Source organism: Pyrgilauda ruficollis, unplaced genomic scaffold, assembly GCF_017590135.1.
Source record: "Pyrgilauda ruficollis isolate IOZ18807 unplaced genomic scaffold, ASM1759013v1 scaffold16, whole genome shotgun sequence".
In the NCBI taxonomy this organism is placed as follows: Eukaryota; Metazoa; Chordata; class Aves; order Passeriformes; family Passeridae; genus Pyrgilauda; species Pyrgilauda ruficollis.
In genome coordinates, this window is record NW_024514764.1 from 13,915,714 (window position 1) to 13,933,160 (window position 17,447).

General features: G+C 54.8%; 1 protein-coding gene across 1 annotated transcript in view; it reads right to left on the reverse strand.

Annotated features, from left to right (window-relative positions):
* Positions 1 to 17,447, reverse strand: part of ABCA3 (ATP binding cassette subfamily A member 3) — a 31,981-nt gene that overhangs the window by 5,631 nt on the left and 8,903 nt on the right. The window contains exons 5-26 of the mRNA XM_041462255.1: positions 17,207 to 17,372; positions 14,998 to 15,257; positions 14,205 to 14,321; positions 13,564 to 13,684; positions 12,538 to 12,711; positions 11,752 to 11,933; positions 10,455 to 10,601; positions 10,000 to 10,129; positions 9,100 to 9,254; positions 8,197 to 8,352; positions 7,696 to 7,906; positions 7,262 to 7,412; positions 6,200 to 6,298; positions 5,846 to 6,038; positions 4,708 to 5,011; positions 3,940 to 4,213; positions 2,854 to 3,058; positions 2,180 to 2,399; positions 1,782 to 1,940; positions 1,140 to 1,312; positions 724 to 858; positions 403 to 597 (exon numbers count right to left, since the gene is read on the reverse strand). Coding sequence (XP_041318189.1) covers positions 403 to 597; positions 724 to 858; positions 1,140 to 1,312; positions 1,782 to 1,940; positions 2,180 to 2,399; positions 2,854 to 3,058; positions 3,940 to 4,213; positions 4,708 to 5,011; positions 5,846 to 6,038; positions 6,200 to 6,298; positions 7,262 to 7,412; positions 7,696 to 7,906; positions 8,197 to 8,352; positions 9,100 to 9,254; positions 10,000 to 10,129; positions 10,455 to 10,601; positions 11,752 to 11,933; positions 12,538 to 12,711; positions 13,564 to 13,684; positions 14,205 to 14,321; positions 14,998 to 15,257; positions 17,207 to 17,372 — 3,927 coding nt within the window. The remainder of the gene's footprint in view (positions 1 to 402; positions 598 to 723; positions 859 to 1,139; positions 1,313 to 1,781; positions 1,941 to 2,179; positions 2,400 to 2,853; positions 3,059 to 3,939; positions 4,214 to 4,707; positions 5,012 to 5,845; positions 6,039 to 6,199; positions 6,299 to 7,261; positions 7,413 to 7,695; positions 7,907 to 8,196; positions 8,353 to 9,099; positions 9,255 to 9,999; positions 10,130 to 10,454; positions 10,602 to 11,751; positions 11,934 to 12,537; positions 12,712 to 13,563; positions 13,685 to 14,204; positions 14,322 to 14,997; positions 15,258 to 17,206; positions 17,373 to 17,447) is intronic.

Consider the following 17,447-nt stretch of genomic DNA (forward strand, 5'->3'; position numbering starts at 1 on the left):
CCTGCTCATCTCTTCCTCTTCCAAAGGGAGTGGGCAATTCCCAGCAAGGAGACCCCTAGCAGAGGTCTGCAAAGGTTTGATAAACTCATTTTAGAGACCGTCCTCTTAAATATTTTCCACATTTCCAGCTATGGAGGTAAAACCCTTTGATGAAGGGTTTGCTACCCTCACCAGGTTTGGCCTCCATTTTGTATCACATCTGTAATCTCAGTGGAGAGGAGACTGCTTCCACATGGCCAGAAAACGGAGAGCTGACACAGCCAAGGACACAATGTCCCTGGGATATTGTCTCTGCCTCTGGAACTGCAGCCATGTCCTCCTGGGGGCACCTGCAAGGTGGCTCAGCCCAGCCAAACACAGGATGGTCTGCAACACCACCCTCACACCCGCAGCCTTGGGTACCTTCTTGATGTTGGCCAGAATGCTGTGGCCATCCACAAAGGCGTCCCCCGATGTGATGCTCTCATCACCCGTCAGCATCTTGAAGGTGGTGGTTTTGCCTGCTCCGTTGAAGCCAAGGAGACCAAAGCATTCCCCTTTGCTGACGGCCAAGGAGATCCTGTCCACTGCCAGCAGGGACTCCCGGCTGTCGTAGACCTGGAGGAGACCACACACGAGCCACACGTCACTGCCCGACGGCACGGCAAGGCAGGCGGTGGCTTTGCCGGCCCCGAGCGGACACGGCTCAGATGGCAGCAGGATGCTCAGCTCATCTCGCCTCACCTTGGTGAGCTCCTTGATGACCAGAGGGCTGCTGAGAGACGACAGCAGTTCTGGTGGTGACTCCAAAACCTTCTTCCTCTCATCTGCCACGTCCCTGTCCTCCGGCAGCACAGACACCCTGTTCAGCAGGGCCACCTGAACACAGGGGGAAGACACACACTGTGTCACCTGGCTGCTGGGGGATGAATGGGTTCCTCCAGTGTCCCCAACCCTAACAGGATCCATCCCCTCCATCAACTACCTCTGGAGATGCCTCACTCCCTTTGTCAATCCATACACTTAACAGGATTGGCTCCTCCAAGCTCCAGGGATGCTCCCTGGGAAGATGATTTAGGTGATGAGGGCCCGTCTCCAGCTCACAGGGACTCCTGGGCTGGGCTTGGAGGGCACAGCTCTCTCCCACGTGCTTCACTCACCCATTTCCGCCGCCTGCAGATGCCACAGACCAGAGTTCTCAGTCTCCAGAGAAGGTTTGTCTCAATCAGGAAGAGGAGGAAGAGGAAGGAGAAACCCTGGATGGCCAAGGAAGTCAGGTACCGCCCAATCCCAGGGGTCTCCCAGGAAAAGTAGTTCATCTGATAACTGATATCTGAGGAAAGATGGAACAAAATCAACTCCAGGATCAATCCACATTTTGGGGAGGGGCAGATAAACTCCAGAGGAAGCTGTGAACCCAAAGCTTTGCCAGGCTTATCTTCATCCCACACTGGCTCCCTGCCCACAGCTCTTTCCAATGCTTCCCACAGGAGGATTTGGGTCTGGAGGGGATCTGGCAGAAGATGCCCAGTGGAGGAAGTCAGAGGACTCCAATCTTGGGATTGGCACTTCTTTACTCATCTGTGAAACTTCCCCTAGCCCCATATTTTTCCTCCAAATCATGAGTAAGGTGATCCAGTTAAGGAACTTTTTCCTATGTATGTCCTAATATGCTGCCCAGTTTTTGCTCTAAAATGGTACCTGCAGCTACTGCCCATGACACTGCCCAGTTCCACCACCCACCCCACACAACCCCCCAGTGATGCTGCGGGGGGTGGTCAGGTGAGGACACAGAGACTCACTGAAGGCCTTGCAGATGAAGATGGCTTCAACAGAGGAGGTGCAGAACTGAATGAACTCGTAGTTCTGGTAGAAGTCACTGATGCACTGGCCCAAGCAGTAATTGGGTAAGACGAGAAAAACTTTATCCAGGGTTTTGGAAAGGTCCACCAAGCCCAGCTCTGAAAGAGAACAGATGGATCAATGAATTAGAGATTGCTGGTTTGCAAGAAAAAACCCTGACACCTGAAAAACCCTGAAGTTTAGAGGGAAACCAAACATATTTTGTCACATTTAATGGGTGAGAATGGACTGTTGTAGTGTTTTATGGCTATTGTGGGACCAGCCTGGGGTGAGAGAGCCTCCTCGGGGCTGGACCTTGTTGGTGATGGCTGGGAAGGTACAAAGGGCAGTGACCCACCTGGGATGCTCATGATGGTGACGGCGAGGAAGGTGGCGGTGCCGGAGAGGATGTTGAAGATGGTCAGACGGGTGTAGGCTGTGGCTGCCACCGAGAAGAAGAAGCTGAGGAGGTACATGAGGGGGATGATGGCCCAGCCATAAAGGAGGAAGATCAGCATCACATCAACAAGGTGGCTGTCTTGGGTGAAGGCTTGCACGTTGAAGGCTTGGAATATCACCTGGGGCACAGCAATGTGGGGAGAAGGCACATTTGGCTTGACCTCAGGCGATGTCTCCTTGTCCCAGTGGCCCAGGGTAATATCAGCACTGCACTGACCCAGACAGCCCCTCATGGATGGGTCCTACCAGCAGCCCATGGCTGTCCCCAGGGGAGGCTCTTTCTGCAGACTGGGATGCAGAAGGGCAGATCTGTGGAATTCCTCTCCAAGATCCCATGGATTTAACATTTTCTAGTCCCAACAGCTAAGTGGTCAGCTGCCAGAGGACACTGGCCCAGCTGGCTGGCCATGGTCCAGTTCCCAGCAGGACCAAGGGACAGCTTTCTTGCTGGTCCTTTCTACACAGACACTGACAGTGGCCTTGTCCTTCTCCCTGCACCCAAACACACTCCAGAGGAGCAGCACTCAGCATGCCCACCAACACTGAGGCACTGAGGTGCCAGGGGTGACTCACCAACATGAGAGCACAAGGGATGAGGAAGTTGATGATGTCCCAGAGCAGGGCAGAAAGCCAGAAGTTGACCACGTAAACGCCGCTGACGAACTGGACGTGCTTGGCCTTGATGGCGCGTTCGCTGACCAGCAGCAGCGCGAAGGTGCTGGCGAGCGAGGCCATCCCATAGAGCAGGTTGATAGCAATGGCAAACCCAGTCTGGCCTCTGTGGGGACAGGGGGACACGTTAGGGCACAGACACCTCAGTAAACCAATGTTGAGGCTACACAGGCCTCACAGGCTACTATTCATAGAACAGTCTGTTAGATGGGACCCACAGGGATCACCCAGTCCAGCTCCTGGCCCTGCACAGACACCCCAACATCTCTGGGCATTCCTGAGAGTGTTGTCCAAATGCTTCTGTAGCTCTGGCAGCCTTGGGGCCATGCCCATTCCCTGGGGAGCCTGGGCAGTGCCCAGCACCCTCTGGGAGAAGAACCTTTTCTTAATTTCCAGCCTAACCCTTCCCTGACACAGCTTCAGCCATTCCTTCGGGTCCTGTCTCTGGTCACAGGGAGCAAGAGATCAGCACCTGCCCCTCTGCTGCCACTCCTGAGAAAGCTGTGGCCAGCACACCCACACTGGGCTTCCTTAAGAGGCTACGCTTTGCCAACATGCTGAAGAAACACTCAAGGGAGACAATCATCCCCCAGGCACAGCCCACCCTGCACACCACAGACCTCCATGCTGCCTTGGTGAGGTCCCAGACATGGCCCCCCTAGGGGGTGGTTCTAGGTGACGTTCAGAGGCTCCGGATGTGGGGTTTTGTAAAGAGCATGGCCACACGGCCTCCCCTACTATGAGCACCTGGGAAAAACTAACGCCAGCCAGTATCTCGATGGGAAGAGCCAGCCCCTGAGACGTGCATGGGGTGATGTGGCTGCCAGGCTCAGCTCCACAGCTTTGCTCCCCTGAGTGCAATCACAGCTACATTTGAGTTGGAGAAGCTCCAGCCTAGCTTCTCCACTGACCCCAGCACAACCAAGCCAACCTGCACCCATGGGAGCCCTAGCAGGAAAGCGAGTCCTGTGCCATCACCACACGTACTCCATGAGCTGGTCCTTGGCCTTCTCGGTGATGTTGCGGGGCTGGGGGTAGTTGGTGATGGTGATGGAGGCGTTGGGGCCTGCCAGCACCCTGAGGACGGCGTTGTCAGCCAGCATGAGGGCGGTGGCCGGGGAGTGGTAGGCCTGGTTGTTGAAGAGCGCCGTGACCAGCGTGCGGTTCCCCGCGCCCTCGAAGGAGGCAGCTGCAATGTAGTGCTCGTTGAAGGCTCCTCCTTCCTCGGAGGCTCGGGAGATGAGGTACTCCTCCAGCCCACCTGCCAAACACCACCGCTGTTATGGGCGGGCTCCATCACACCACTGCTAACTGAAGCCAACTGGAAAAGACCCCAAGCAGACTCAGCCCTGGTGGCCCACCCTAGTCCTGATCACAGAAACACAGATCCATAGAACCTCCTGAGTTGGAAAGGACCCACAAAGATCATTGAGTCCAACTTCTGGCCCTGCATAGGGCATGGTGGCAACAATGCCACCATGTGCCTGAGAGCATTGTCCAAAGCTCCTTGAGCTCTGGGAGCATTGGGGCTGTGACCATTCCCTGGGGAGCCTGTTCCAGTGGCCACAAACATGGGGTTATGGAGAAGACAGCTCTGCTCAGGTGAGGAGAGGTCCTGCCAGTGATGTGACACTCCCACGTAGGAAAGAAAAGCATCAGATACGCCACAGCTGGGACCTAAACCACCCACACCAGTGGACCTTTGGACATCCCACCAGGTACCACCTGCTCCAGGAGTGCTCCCTGAGCCCTCACCCAGCACCTCCAGCGGCGACTGACGCTGGGCATCCAGCAGCTCTGTGTACTGCTCCGCCAGCCTCTGCGGCAGCCCCGCGGCGCCCGACACCGAGAAAGGCACGATGGTCTGGCCGTAGGGCTCCAGCGTCAGCCGCAGCTGGGACGAGTCCCGCGGGCCCGGGAAGGTCTTGGCCACGATGAGGGCAAAGGCAGTGAAGATCAGAGGCACGAGGAACTGCGCTGCCACCATCTTCCAGTTGCGCCAGCTGTACATGGCCCGCTTCATGAACATGGCGTAGAACTGCTGGCAGCACAGGTAGAACTGCGAGGGGAGAGGCCGGGTCATGGTGAGCCCTGCCAGCTGTGGACACGTCACCCCACGCAGCTGATGTGGAAGATGACCCCAAACCACCGCCATCCTTTATGCACCTGCCAGCCCGCAGCAGAGCCTGCTCTCCAGCTAAGCCTATAAAGGGATTAGCAGGGCAGCTGCCCAGCTCCAGCTCATCCAACTCCATGGCTTCTGAACAAGTCACAGTCACTTTGAGATCTCAGGTGTTAAAAGCAGCTTTAGCCATGACCTTTACCTTCCTCCACCTCCCAGCAGCTGAGGCTCCCAAACAGGATTACTGTAGTGTCAGGTGTCAGCCAGAGCAACCGGGTGAGCACCTCCAAGTGCCCAGCCCAGCCCCTGCAAACACCTTCTGTGCTTTTCAAACCCAGCAACATCCTCCTCCCCCTCTGCCTTTGAGATGTGCCCTTGAGAAGACAAGCGATATTGATCACAGGCACTGAGCAGCGGGGCATGAAGGGCTGCCAGGGAACTGGAACGCAAGCCCAGTGAGGGAAGGAAGATGGATTTTCTCATCTTCCTTCTGGAAAACCCCAATGATGGAAAAACAGCAGGTGGAAAACCACATTAGATCACCTTGAAGAGCAACTCAGATCCCAAGCTTAACATGAAGAGTAACCCTACCAACCCTAAAAATCATTTGTCCTAACAATGCAGATGCCAACTTGAACTTTCAATTCGATGTTCCAAACCACATGCAACAAGAGCAACCCTGGGGGAGGCTCCACCTGGTAACCCTACTTCAAGCCCCTCCCTTCACATGTCCTCTCCCTGTTCCTGCTGTGCCGACCCCCCAGCACTCACCCCGGTGTTGAGCTTGATGCTGGAGCAGTCTTCGGTAATGAGCGCCCCGCTGTCATCTGTCATGTCCGTCATGCCACTCAAGCTGCTGGAGTCATCCATGGCCCAGTCGTTGGAGCGTCTCTCATGCTGGTACTGCAGAGCAGGCAGCTGGATGGCCTGGATATCCATGCTGGAGTCCACAAGCTTCCCAACCCTGTGCCAGGAGGAAAAGCGGGTGATGAAACAGATCCAGGCAGGATACAGCTCTTCTGAGCTGGGGAAGCCAAAGCCAAGAGACCAAAGCCAATAAGTGTCCCAGAGGGCTGTGCTGGACATCAGCAAAGCACACGGGCACTGGTCACCCCCTCCACCTACCTGAGGAACACCTCCTCCATGGTGGTGACTGAGGCGCCGTAGCTGGCGATGCCCAGCTCCTCCCGCCTCTGCTCCAGCTCCGTGAACAGGGCCTCAAACCTGAGCGGAGAAGGGAGACGTCAGACACCGACACTCGTGGGAGGGGGCACTCAGGGGTAAAGACCTTTGGGCATCAGTCCTGCAGCTGGCTGGAGTCTTGCATCCAACCCCAGGGCGACCTGTGGCATTGAGTACACCCCTGTCCACAAGGGCAGATTTTGGGCTCCACTGGCTGTTTGTTCTTGCCTCAGCTAGCACAGAATCATGGAAACACAAAGGGGTTTGAGTTTGGAATGGACCTTACTGACCATCTCATTCCACCCCCTGCCATGGGCAGGGACATCTTCCACTGTCCCAGGGTGCTCCAAACCACATCCAGCCTGGCTTTGGACACTGCCAGGGATCCAGGGGCAGCCACAGCTGCTCTGGGCACCCTGTGCCAGGGCCTGCCCACCTTGCCAGGGAACAATTCCTTCCCAATATCCCATCCAACCCTGCTCTCTGCCAGTGGGAAGTCATTCCCCTTGTCCTGTCCCTCCACCCCTTGTCCCAAGTCTGTCACCAGCTCTCCTGGAGCCCCCTTAGGCCCTGCAAGGGGCTCTGAGCTCTCGCTGGAGCCTTCTCTTCTCCAGGTGAGCACCCCCAGCTCTCCCAGTCTGGCTCCAAAACAGAGGCTCCAGTCCTTGGAGTGCCGCTGTGGCCTCCCTGTACTTGTTCCAGGAGCTCCACATCCTCCTGCTGGTGCCTCCAGACCAGGAGGGAGCACTGCAGGAGGGGTCTCACGAGAACAGGGCAGAAGGAGACAATCAGCTCCCCTGACCTCCTGGGTCCATAGATCTGATTTCAGAGCCAGAACATCCTGCCTCGTGTGTGCCACCCTCAGCACTACAGGAGGAACTGAATCCCATTTTCCATGAGCAATGCTGATGCAGGGAGCAGCTCCCCTTTCCAGCAAGCCTGTGAGACAGTGTGTGAAGACAAGGGGACCCCCCAGGGAGGGGCAGCAGAGGACAATGCCATTACCTGTGTGTGCTCTCCTTGGGCAGGATGAAGGACAGCTCTGCCCCAGCATTGCTCTCCATAGTGGCATTGGGCACGTACTGGCAGATGAGGCGGGAGATCTCCCCCAGGTTGCAGTAGGGCTCCTTCACCATCACCATGTGATATCCTGCCCCTGTGGGGAGCCACCAGAGAAGGGAGAGGAGGGTCAATCCCAGCCCAGCCCAGCCCAGCCTGCGCAGGGGCCTGGAACAGAGAGGGATGCACAGGCACCGCTTTGCACCGGACACGATGCAAGAGCAAATGTGGGGGTGGGCCCCAGGAGAGGCTGAATACCAGGATGGGGAGCAACCAGCCATCAGGCAAGGAGCAATGGATCCCCTCCCTGCTCTCTCTACCCCTCCTGCTCCTCCCTGGCAAGGAGAAGACACAGAGCACAGCCTGCTCTGCTCCCGTACCGTATTTGCGCTTGAGGAAGAGCGAGGAGCCGCAGCACTGCAGCTCGCCCTTGGCCATGATGGCTATGCGGTCCCCCAGCAGGTCTGCCTCGTCCATGAAGTGAGTGGTCAGCAGGATGGTTCTGTTGCTCCTCTGCTGCTGCAGAAGATCCCACGTGGCTCTGCGGGACGCTGGGTCCATCCCCGACGTCGGCTCATCCAGCATCACCACCTGCACTCAGGAGATGGGAGCAGGTCAGAAAGGGTTGGGGGAGGCCCAGCAGCACAGGAGGGGACAACCTCAGGGCCCAGGAGGAGCCTTGGCCTCACAGCAACGATCTTGGAGAGCAGCTATGAGACAGCAGAGCCTCAGGGCGTGGCCCTCAGAGTGGGAGTGCTCCTGCCCGCTCCCCACTGTCCTTGCTTCTCCCATTGGCTCACTGCAGATGAGGAACAGCCTCAGAGCCACCCCAAGGACCAGCACTGGCCCCAGGTGTGAGGTGAGCCAGCAAAGCCACCTGCCTTGGAGTCCCCGATGAGGGCGATGCCGATGGACAGCTTGCGCTTCATGCCCCCAGAGAGAGCCTTGGTCAGGGAGCGGCGCTTGTCCTCCAGGCTGAGGATCCTCAGGATGTGGTTGATCTCCTCAGGACACTTGGAGGCTGGGTATCCCTTCAGCTGCCAGACAGGGGAAGGGAGGGATGAGCCCCACCTACAGGGCTGCCAAACCCCACCACACTCCCTGCTCCACACACAGACAGGAAAGTGGGGAAGCAGGGATGGACTCCTGCCCACGCCTGCAAGAGCTGGCACAGCTGCCGGGGGTGTTCCATGGAGCTGTGCTATCTGAGACCCTCCACTCCTCCACCAGCCTGCAGATGAGGTGGGAAGAGGATGCAAGGGCTGTTCTGCTTATGGAATCACAGAATAGTTCGGGTTGGAAGGGTCCTTTAAGATCATTTAGGCGAACTGCCCGGCCATGAGCAGGGACACCTTCCACTAGCCCAGGGTGCTCCAAGCCCCATCCAGCTGGGCCTTGGACACTGCCAGGGATCCAGCGGCAGCCACAGCTTCTCCAGGGTGCCAGGGCCTCAGCACCCTCAGAGGGAAGAATTTCTTCTGTATATCCCATTTAACCCTGCCCTCTCAGTGTGAAACCATTCCCCATTGTCTTGTCATTCCAGGCCCTTGTCCAAAATCCCTCTCCTGGAACCCCTGTAGTCACTGCAAGAGGCTCCAAGGTCACCCTGGAGCCTTCTCTTCCCCAGGTGAACACCCCCAGCTCTCCCAGCCTGGCTACAAAGCAGAGGTGTACCACCCTCTGACCATTTTTGGACCCACTTGATATATCACACTACACTTCCCCAACTCCAGGAGCCCAGGTGCCTCCCCCAGGGCTGTCCCCTTGCTCGGTGCTAGGCTCACCCCTGCATAGAAGTGGAGGTGCTCTTCCACTGTCATGTTGTCGAAGAGGACATCGTGCTGGGGACACAGCCCCAGGCTGCGGCGGATCAGGACCATGTCCTGGGAGATCTCGTAGCCATTGATGTAGGCCTGCCCGCCCGTCGGGGAGTGCAGACCTGTGGGGAGGGGAACACAGATGCTCAGGGTGACCCCAGTGGCAAAGAGCCAGTGGAAATGTGGAGAGTCCTGATGAGCATCCCCCCCACTGCCAGCTTTCTCCAAAAAACAGAGCAAGTCTGTCTCATGCTCAGGCTGGGGTACAACAGCTTCCTCCTGCCCGCAGGATGGGCTGCAGGGCACCCACAGGTGGGAACTGGGCCAACAGTGCAGAAAGGAGAGGAACAGGCAGGTCAAACATGGTTCTGAGCTGTGCAGAGAGCCAGGCAGGGCCAGGGCAGAGGTCCAGGAAGGTTCCGTGAGCCCCCTGAGTTGCCAGGAGCAGCTCAGAGCAATAGAGAACAGAAGATGACCATCAAAGGTCACTGTGTCCATCGTGCCAAAATAGGCATCCTGGAGCCCAGCAGATCAAGAATGACAAACACCAGTTCCACCCTATCTGCGTTATCATGGCAAAGCCTACAGAGAGCAATCCTACAGCAGGTCCAGTCTCTTCTCACAGCTCTCCAGCACAAAACCTGTCTCTCATTTCACCCACTGGCTGATCCCACTCTTGTGGAGGGTTGAGCAGGGATCCCCCATGCTCCTTCCATCTCCCTCTCACTAACATGGCACTCCTAGCCAATGGCTCAGGAAACTGAAGGTGCTCCAAGGAAGATCAAAAACCCCTCCAGGCCCTCAGAGACAGGGTCTGGCTCTTCTTTGAGGGTAAAGCCATCAGTTCCTGCAGCAGGAGACTCCTACCTGTGAGCATGGACAGAGTGGTGGTCTTCCCAGCACCGTTGTGTCCCAACAGGACAGTGATCTGCCCTTCATACATGTTCACTGTCAAGTCCTTCACTGCCTCTTTTGTCTTGTTTCCCATTTTGAAGACCTGTAGAGATCAAGTCCATGAGTTGGTGCTGCACCACAGGCAAGTGCCTCAGCCCCACCCAGCAGGCAAAGCCTGGGATGCTCACAGGGTGTTACCAGGAGACAACAGCTCTAATTCAGGTTAAACTCAGACGTCAACAAGTTAAATACAAATGTCACTGCACCTCTAAGGACGCAGCACTTCATCCCACCACAAATGCAGCCAGCTCTGGGGAAGAGCCATACCCAGCCCCAGGGCAGCACTAGGATACAGAAGCTGCCTGCAGGCAACAGACTTTACAAAACCAACATTATGGTGTGTTTGTGCCCTGCTGGGCAGTCAGTACCTTGGACAGGTGCTTTATTTTGATGCCTGACACGAGGTCGGCTGGTTCCTCCTCAATGTACTGACTCTTCAGGGCTTTCTCGGGGTCCTCCTCCTCCTCTTTCTCTTTCCCCACAACAGTCCTGGGCCGCCCGCACCAGTACGAGGGCTGAAGGAGGAAGGGAGAGACAGAAATCAGGCACAGGCAGAGCCCATCTCTTCATCCCAGCCTTGGCCACCCTCCTCCTCCCACAGACACCTCCCCAGGATCTCTCAGACTGCTCTCCTTGGCCTGGGAATTACCAACCAGAACATCTTCAGCAGGCAGGGCTGACACAATGGAACAGATCCTCCTGCCCTCCTGCCTTCCCCCATCTCTCCCTTACAGCAGGACTGCCTGTGATTACACAGCAGCTTTTCCCCATCTTCATCTCCATGGAAAAAATTCCACTGAGAAGTAAAATCACTCAGGCAGAATCATCCTGCGCAGGAGAGCCCATGGATGATCACCCCCTCCAAAACCCCTGAGAAACACTAAATACAGCCTGGGGTCCAGCTGCTGCAGTTACAGCCCCTTTGACATGGCTCTCTAGGAATGAAACTGAATGTTTGGGACCTTAAATCCCAGGGGGACTCCCAGGACTCAATAACTCCTGGATGCAAAATCAGCTTTTGTCAATTGCTGCATCTCTGTTTCCTTGGTCTGACTGCAAGAGGGAGTGAGATGCTGGAGTGAAACCACTCTGGGATGAGGAATTTGGAAGGGAGAAGGAAAAGCCTCTCTATCAAATAACAAAGGATCCATCTCCAGTATCCAAACACAACATATTCTCTCTGCAGCCATGTAGCCGCAGTGCCCTCAGCAGCTGCAGCTGCTGAGGGTGACGCCAAGTGTTTGGCTTGGCAGAGTGAGGGTGGCTCAGCTGATGCGGCAACAGTTGTCACCCATCCCTGGCACACGGTGGCTGGCAGCGGGACACAGGTCACCCATGCCCACCTGCATGGCAGTGCTCAGGGGTGTCAAATAGCTGGATCTGGTTGCTCCCACCTGGGGCTTCTCTCCAATACCTTTGCTTGGGCCTGGAGACATTTAGGAACACCCTGCATGCCAGGAAGTGCTGGGAGAGAGCTTTAAAGCCAAGACAACCTTCATCTACAGGTGCATCAGCCTTTAGTGAGGACATGCTGCAGGCCCTGTGATTTTGGAGGCCAGATGGTGCCACCCTCGTCCATCAGACTGGCCTACTGCACAGCACAGAAGTGGTGACTGTCCCAGGTGATGCACCTCAAGCCCAGGGAGGGGTGTAAGCAGTGCTCACCGTGAGGAAGAAGTACCAGGGCTGTGGCACACCGTACTCCCCGGGGAACACGGCCTCCACGTACCAGGCCACCACGCCATACAGCACCGAGTCCAGGAGCAGCATCCCCAGCACCTGGGCCAAGGTGAAGTTGTCATCCACGCTGACAGGCTTCATGAGGTCCCTCCACTGGATGCCAGTCCCTGCAAGGCACACGGGACACTGCTACCTCTGCATCCCCAGAAGGACCATCTTCTCTAGGACTGGCAGAGAGCAGCCCCTCTGCCAGCTCACTGCTCTCTAACCAGGAGCACCTGCACAGCTCTATGAATCCTCTGCAGATGGAGGGAAAAGAGGCACTTACCCCTCGAGGCTCCCCACCCCACCATGTTCCTTCCATGGCATTCTCTGCCACTGGCTGGGAAGAAACGATCCATTCTCCAGCATCACCCCTCCAATCACTACAGCCACTGAGCTACTGCCATGCCTAGTAAATGCATGGCTCTGCATGGAAGCAACAACAGACTCTTTTAAATTAAAGATATATATTGTGAAGGAGGAAATGCAATGGTTCCCATCCATTAGAACAGAATTCCTCTGGCAATTAAAGTGAGGATGGCACTTTGCACAGCCCAGGGGCACAGGCACAACTTCGGAGAGTCCTGGTACAGGAGCAAGCAGCTGTATTAAGAAGGAAATTGCTTCTTCTCTCCAATGTCTCCCCACCAAGCCAGTCCCACCCCACAACAAAATCAGGCTGACAGGAAGGGAATGCTCCTCTCCCCAGGAGCAGATGGCCCTGCTCACCTTTCCCTTCAAACATGCCGATGAGTTGCGCCCCCATGGCCATGGCCACGTTGGAGATGAGGCAGGATGCCAGCTTCTGGCTGTGGGACATCAGGTCATAGCGGGGCGAGATGAAGAAGTAGGGGATGTAGGAGAAGAAGTAGAGGAAGCCTCCAGCAGCAGCTGCGACGTTTGCTGCCAGCACAGGGAAAAACGAGAGGGGAAAAAGTCAGGGTGATGCCACCCAGCACTCCTCACCAGCTTCCCATCCAGGGATGTTCCAGATTTGTGGACAAAGCATGATTATATGGGGGCAGGACAAGGACATGCCCACATCCCACAGCAAGGCAGGAACCTGACCCCAACCCCAACCCCATAGTGGGCAGCTGCAGAAGCCTTCTGCCTACCCCAGAGCAGAATCTGGGGTCAAGCCAGCCAGATGAGGCCCTAAGACAGGAGCTGGTCATAGTACCAGGGAATGGTCTGGGTTGGAAGGGACATTAAAGACCACCCTGTCCCACCCCCTGCCATGGGAAGGACACCTTCCACTATTCCAGTTTGCTCCAAACCCCATCCAACCTGGCCTGGAACACTGCCAGGGATCCAGGGGCAGCCACAGCTGCTCTGGGCACCCTGTGCCAGGGCCTCCCCACCCTCACAGGGAACAATTCCTTCCCAATATCCCATCCAGCCCTGCCCTCTGGCAGTAGGAAGCCATTCCCTGTGTCCTGTCCCTCCATCCCTTGTCCCTGTGTCCTGTCCCTCCATGCCTTGTCCCCAGTCCCTCTCCAGCTCTCCTGCAGCCCCTTTAAGCCGTGGAAGAGGCTCTGAGGTGTCCCTGGAGCCTTCAACTCTCCAGGTGAGCACCCCCAGCTATGCCAGCCTGGCTCCAGAGCAGAGGGGCTCCAGCCCTCGGACCTGCTCTGGTTTGGGAAGCAAAAGTACCCACATCCCTTTCCACACACTGTGTTGAAAATGCAGCCAAAGGGAAGAATTGCACAAGTCAAAGTGGTCAGTAACAAAAGGAGGCAGCACAGGGAGACTCACCTCGTGAGAAGAAGGTGCTCACCATGAAGTTGAAGGAGATGGAGGAGATGGAGAAGATGGCGAGGAAGGTGAACACCAGGGTGGGGTCACTGTTGGTGAGCACCGCTCCCTGTTCGCTCACCTGCCAAGAAAATCTTGTGAAGCCCAGAGCTGCTGGAGCCAGCTGCAGCTTTAGCAGAACAGACCTGATGTTCTCCAAGTGCTGGAGACAAACTCAGATGGGTGAGGACACCCAGAAACTCTAAGACCACTCCAGAGGGAGGAAATACAGATTGCCCTTGTGCGATGCAGGGTCTAAGGGCCAGGGGACACCCTGGCCAACACCCAGACAGCCCCCTCCTGCTTCCCCTGCTGTGGACACATGTGGAGGGGAGAGCTCAAGGCCCTCCAGCTGCTGGGGGAGCAGGGTGGTCCTGCTCTGCATGCAGTGTCCCTGGAGCTCCAATCCCCACCTCCCTCTGCAGGGAGTCACCCCTGTCATGGATGCAACTGTGGGGCAGCACTGCCCACTTCAGCCTGGGAAACCCAGACTCCAGTCTTTGGAGGAGCCCTGGGACACCAGGACAGTCCCATGGCAGAGTGGCCCTGCTATCCCTCTCCCTTGCCAGCACAGAGTTCGTGGCCTAGGGACAGACGCTCACCTTGACACAGAAGAGCACGGTGACGAAGAACACAGACACCAGGAGGAAGAGGAAGAACATGAGGAACCAGGCGCTCCAGTGCAACCAGTTGCTGAGGCCCATCATGTGCATGTACTCCTGTGGGAGTTCATGGTGTGACCCACAGCTGCACCCACACTCCCTGGGCATAGCCAGGGCAAGGCACAGCTGGCTTTGCCTTGTGGCACAAGCAAAGAGGTGGCAGCCCCGGTACCACCAGAGTGGTCCTGCACAGCCACCAGCATAGCATGGCTCCACCTCCCCAAACAAGGGCTGCCACCACTGCAGGAGTTCCCAGAGAGCTGAGCTGAGCCCAAACCCAGAGCAGAGTGCCAGTGGTGCTACCGGGGCCACCCAGCACAGGGCACGACAGCCAACGCCTGGAGGAAGCCAAGCCCTGCTGTTGTAACCATGTGGCCGAGCTCCAGCCGCCCCCACAGCACACAAACAATGGGTTTCTACATGCAAAAGGCAAAAACCTTCCTTCAAACAGGCTGAACTCTTGAATCCACAAACTCTGGAACCCAGACATGTTGCCCTCTCTCCCAGCTCAGGAGAAACACCATCCCTGTGGTCCAGCACCCTGGGTTGCACTGCAAGCAGAGCCCAGCCTCCCCATGGCAGCAGGATTAGCAACATTCTTCCCTGGGGCTTGCTAATCCGCTGCCATCCCCCCCTCACTGGCTCTACACCCAGCAGGGATTTTGTTCCTAATCTAAAGACATCATCCATTGGGAAAAGCTGCAGAGGGAGGGGAGCACATCCCATCTCTCACCTTCAGCTTCTTCTCCTTCTCGTGAACAACGGCACGGACGATGTTGAGTGAGGTGTAGGTGAAGCTGAGCATGAGCAGCAGGGGCAGCTGGTTCTGGATGGCCAGGAGGAAGAGGTCGTTGACGTAGGCCGGGAAGGGGAAGCGCTGCACCACCACGGTGATGTTCTCCAGCAGGCTGGCAGAGCTGGCACCGGCGTGGTACTGCATGATGGCCCTGTCCACTGCATGCTGCACCGCCAGGAATCCTTCCCGGAGATAACCTGCACAGCAAGAACCACACTGGGAATAGAGGGGGCTGGAGTTTGGAGGGAAGGATTGCATGGGAAGAGGAACAGGAACTAAAACTGGAGTGCAGAGGAAAAGCAATATAACCATCACTGTGACACAGGGGACTGGGGAAGGATCGATACCACAGCAAATTCATGGAATCGCTGGTTTGGCTCAGAAGGGACCTTAAAGCTTATCTTGCTCCACATCTTGCCATGGTCAGAGTAACCTTCCACTAGACCAAACCAGGATCTTGCATAACCATCATTTGGAAGGAGCTGCCAGGAAAACTCTGTTCATGGTTCCTGTCTTGCAGTATGGCTGTGACTTTGTAATGGGGAGATTCTCTGTCATCATCAACCACCACAAGTCACTGAGCTTGTGTTTCTCCCCTTTTTCTTTGTAAACCAGAAGAATAAACAATACTACACAGGTTGCAGTGAGAAAAAGTATATCCTGTGACTCACACGTCTGGCTTAAACTTTTGTGCATTAGAAAACTGCAAATATTTTAATTTCCCAACAGCATCTCCCAAGTGGGAAGGGACCCACAAGGATCATGAGTCCAACTCCTGGCCCTGCACAGACACCCCAACAATCCCACCCTGGGCATCCCTGGCAGCGCTGTCCAAGCACTCCTGGAGCTCTGGCAGCCTCGGGGCTGTGCCCATTCCCTGGGGAGCCTGGGCAGTGCCAGCACCCTCTGGGGGAAGAGCTTTTTCCTAATATCCAATCTAAACCTCTCTTGACACAGCTTTAGATAACAAAATAAACTTAAAATAGTTTCTTTTTAAGTAGAATTGCTGCCAAATGTTACCTGAACAGGAACTTAAATTCTCTTACAAAACCCCAAATGAACATTTTGAAAGTCAGTCAGTTAAAATGATCCACAGAGAGAGAAGATAACAGAGGAATTATGAGATTGGGAACTTTGTTTGATATTAACTTATGTACTGAGCAAACACTCTGGGGCTCTGCTTCATTTACACATTCTGAGCAAAACCTGTTTGCCCACTTCCTTGCCCTCACTCTCCCTGGACACTGCAATCGAATACACAGGGAGAAATCCCAATGAGGGAAATATTCCCTTTGCCACCGGAGGAGGAGCTCCCAAAAATCCAGTCCTAAGCCAGCACCAGCTCCAACAATGGCCCTGCTGGCTCATGCTCTGCCAGTGGTTTGGCTGCCCTTAAACACCGCAAACCATAGAACTGCTCTATTTACTTTTCAAGTACTTAAGCAGTACAATAAACACGGGGCAGTTTGGATAGCGATATAAAGTTTCCATTAAACATTGAAATGGGAAAAAAATTAAATTTTAAAATGATTCATGCACATTAAAATTTATTCTTATCCAACCCTGCTCAGCCGAGTTGCCCACAGGATAAAATTTAAATAAAGGATTGCTATAACGAATATAACAAAATTGCAAATATAGTTTAATTAAATCTAAGTAATAAATAATAATTCGACAAAATAAAGACATATTAAGATACAAATAAGAATTGACTATCTATAATTAATATATTAACAAATATTAAGAAGCTCTATATTAAATAATTAATATTTTAATATTAATTTTTAAATGTGTCATTTTTTTTTGAATTGTTTATATACGCACAAAACTGAATATAAACATCTATAGAAAAGCATAACCATTTAACTATTTATATATTCATAAAGATTTATATGTAAATTTTAACATTTTAATATATATATTTAATTGCTTGTATTTATATAAAATAAATATATGCTTATAACAAACAAATATTTAATTGTTCGCCTTATACAGATATAAATTTAATGCTGATATAAATAAAAACCAATACTTCATTATAATTAACTGAATTTAATAATTTCTTTTAAATGAACCTATTTCTTAAAGAGCTGAGAGCCTGCCAGGTGCTGTAGGAAGGTGACCCCACATCCTGGGCCGTGCTCACCTGGTGTGCCCCCATCAGCAAACTTGGCCTCGCGGGGCCCGGGCAGCTGGAAGAGCGGGAAGAGGTAACTGGTGTGCCAGTCCCGGTCCAGGTTGGGGTTCAGCCCCGTCTGCTCGCTCCGCGGGGCATTCCTCGGGCTGTACTTGAAGCGCAGCTCATACTCCACCTGCAGGGAAGTTCAGAGGTGGGTGGGACAGATGGCGGTGACACCAGGGTGACACCTGGGTGGGGGATGCTGTCC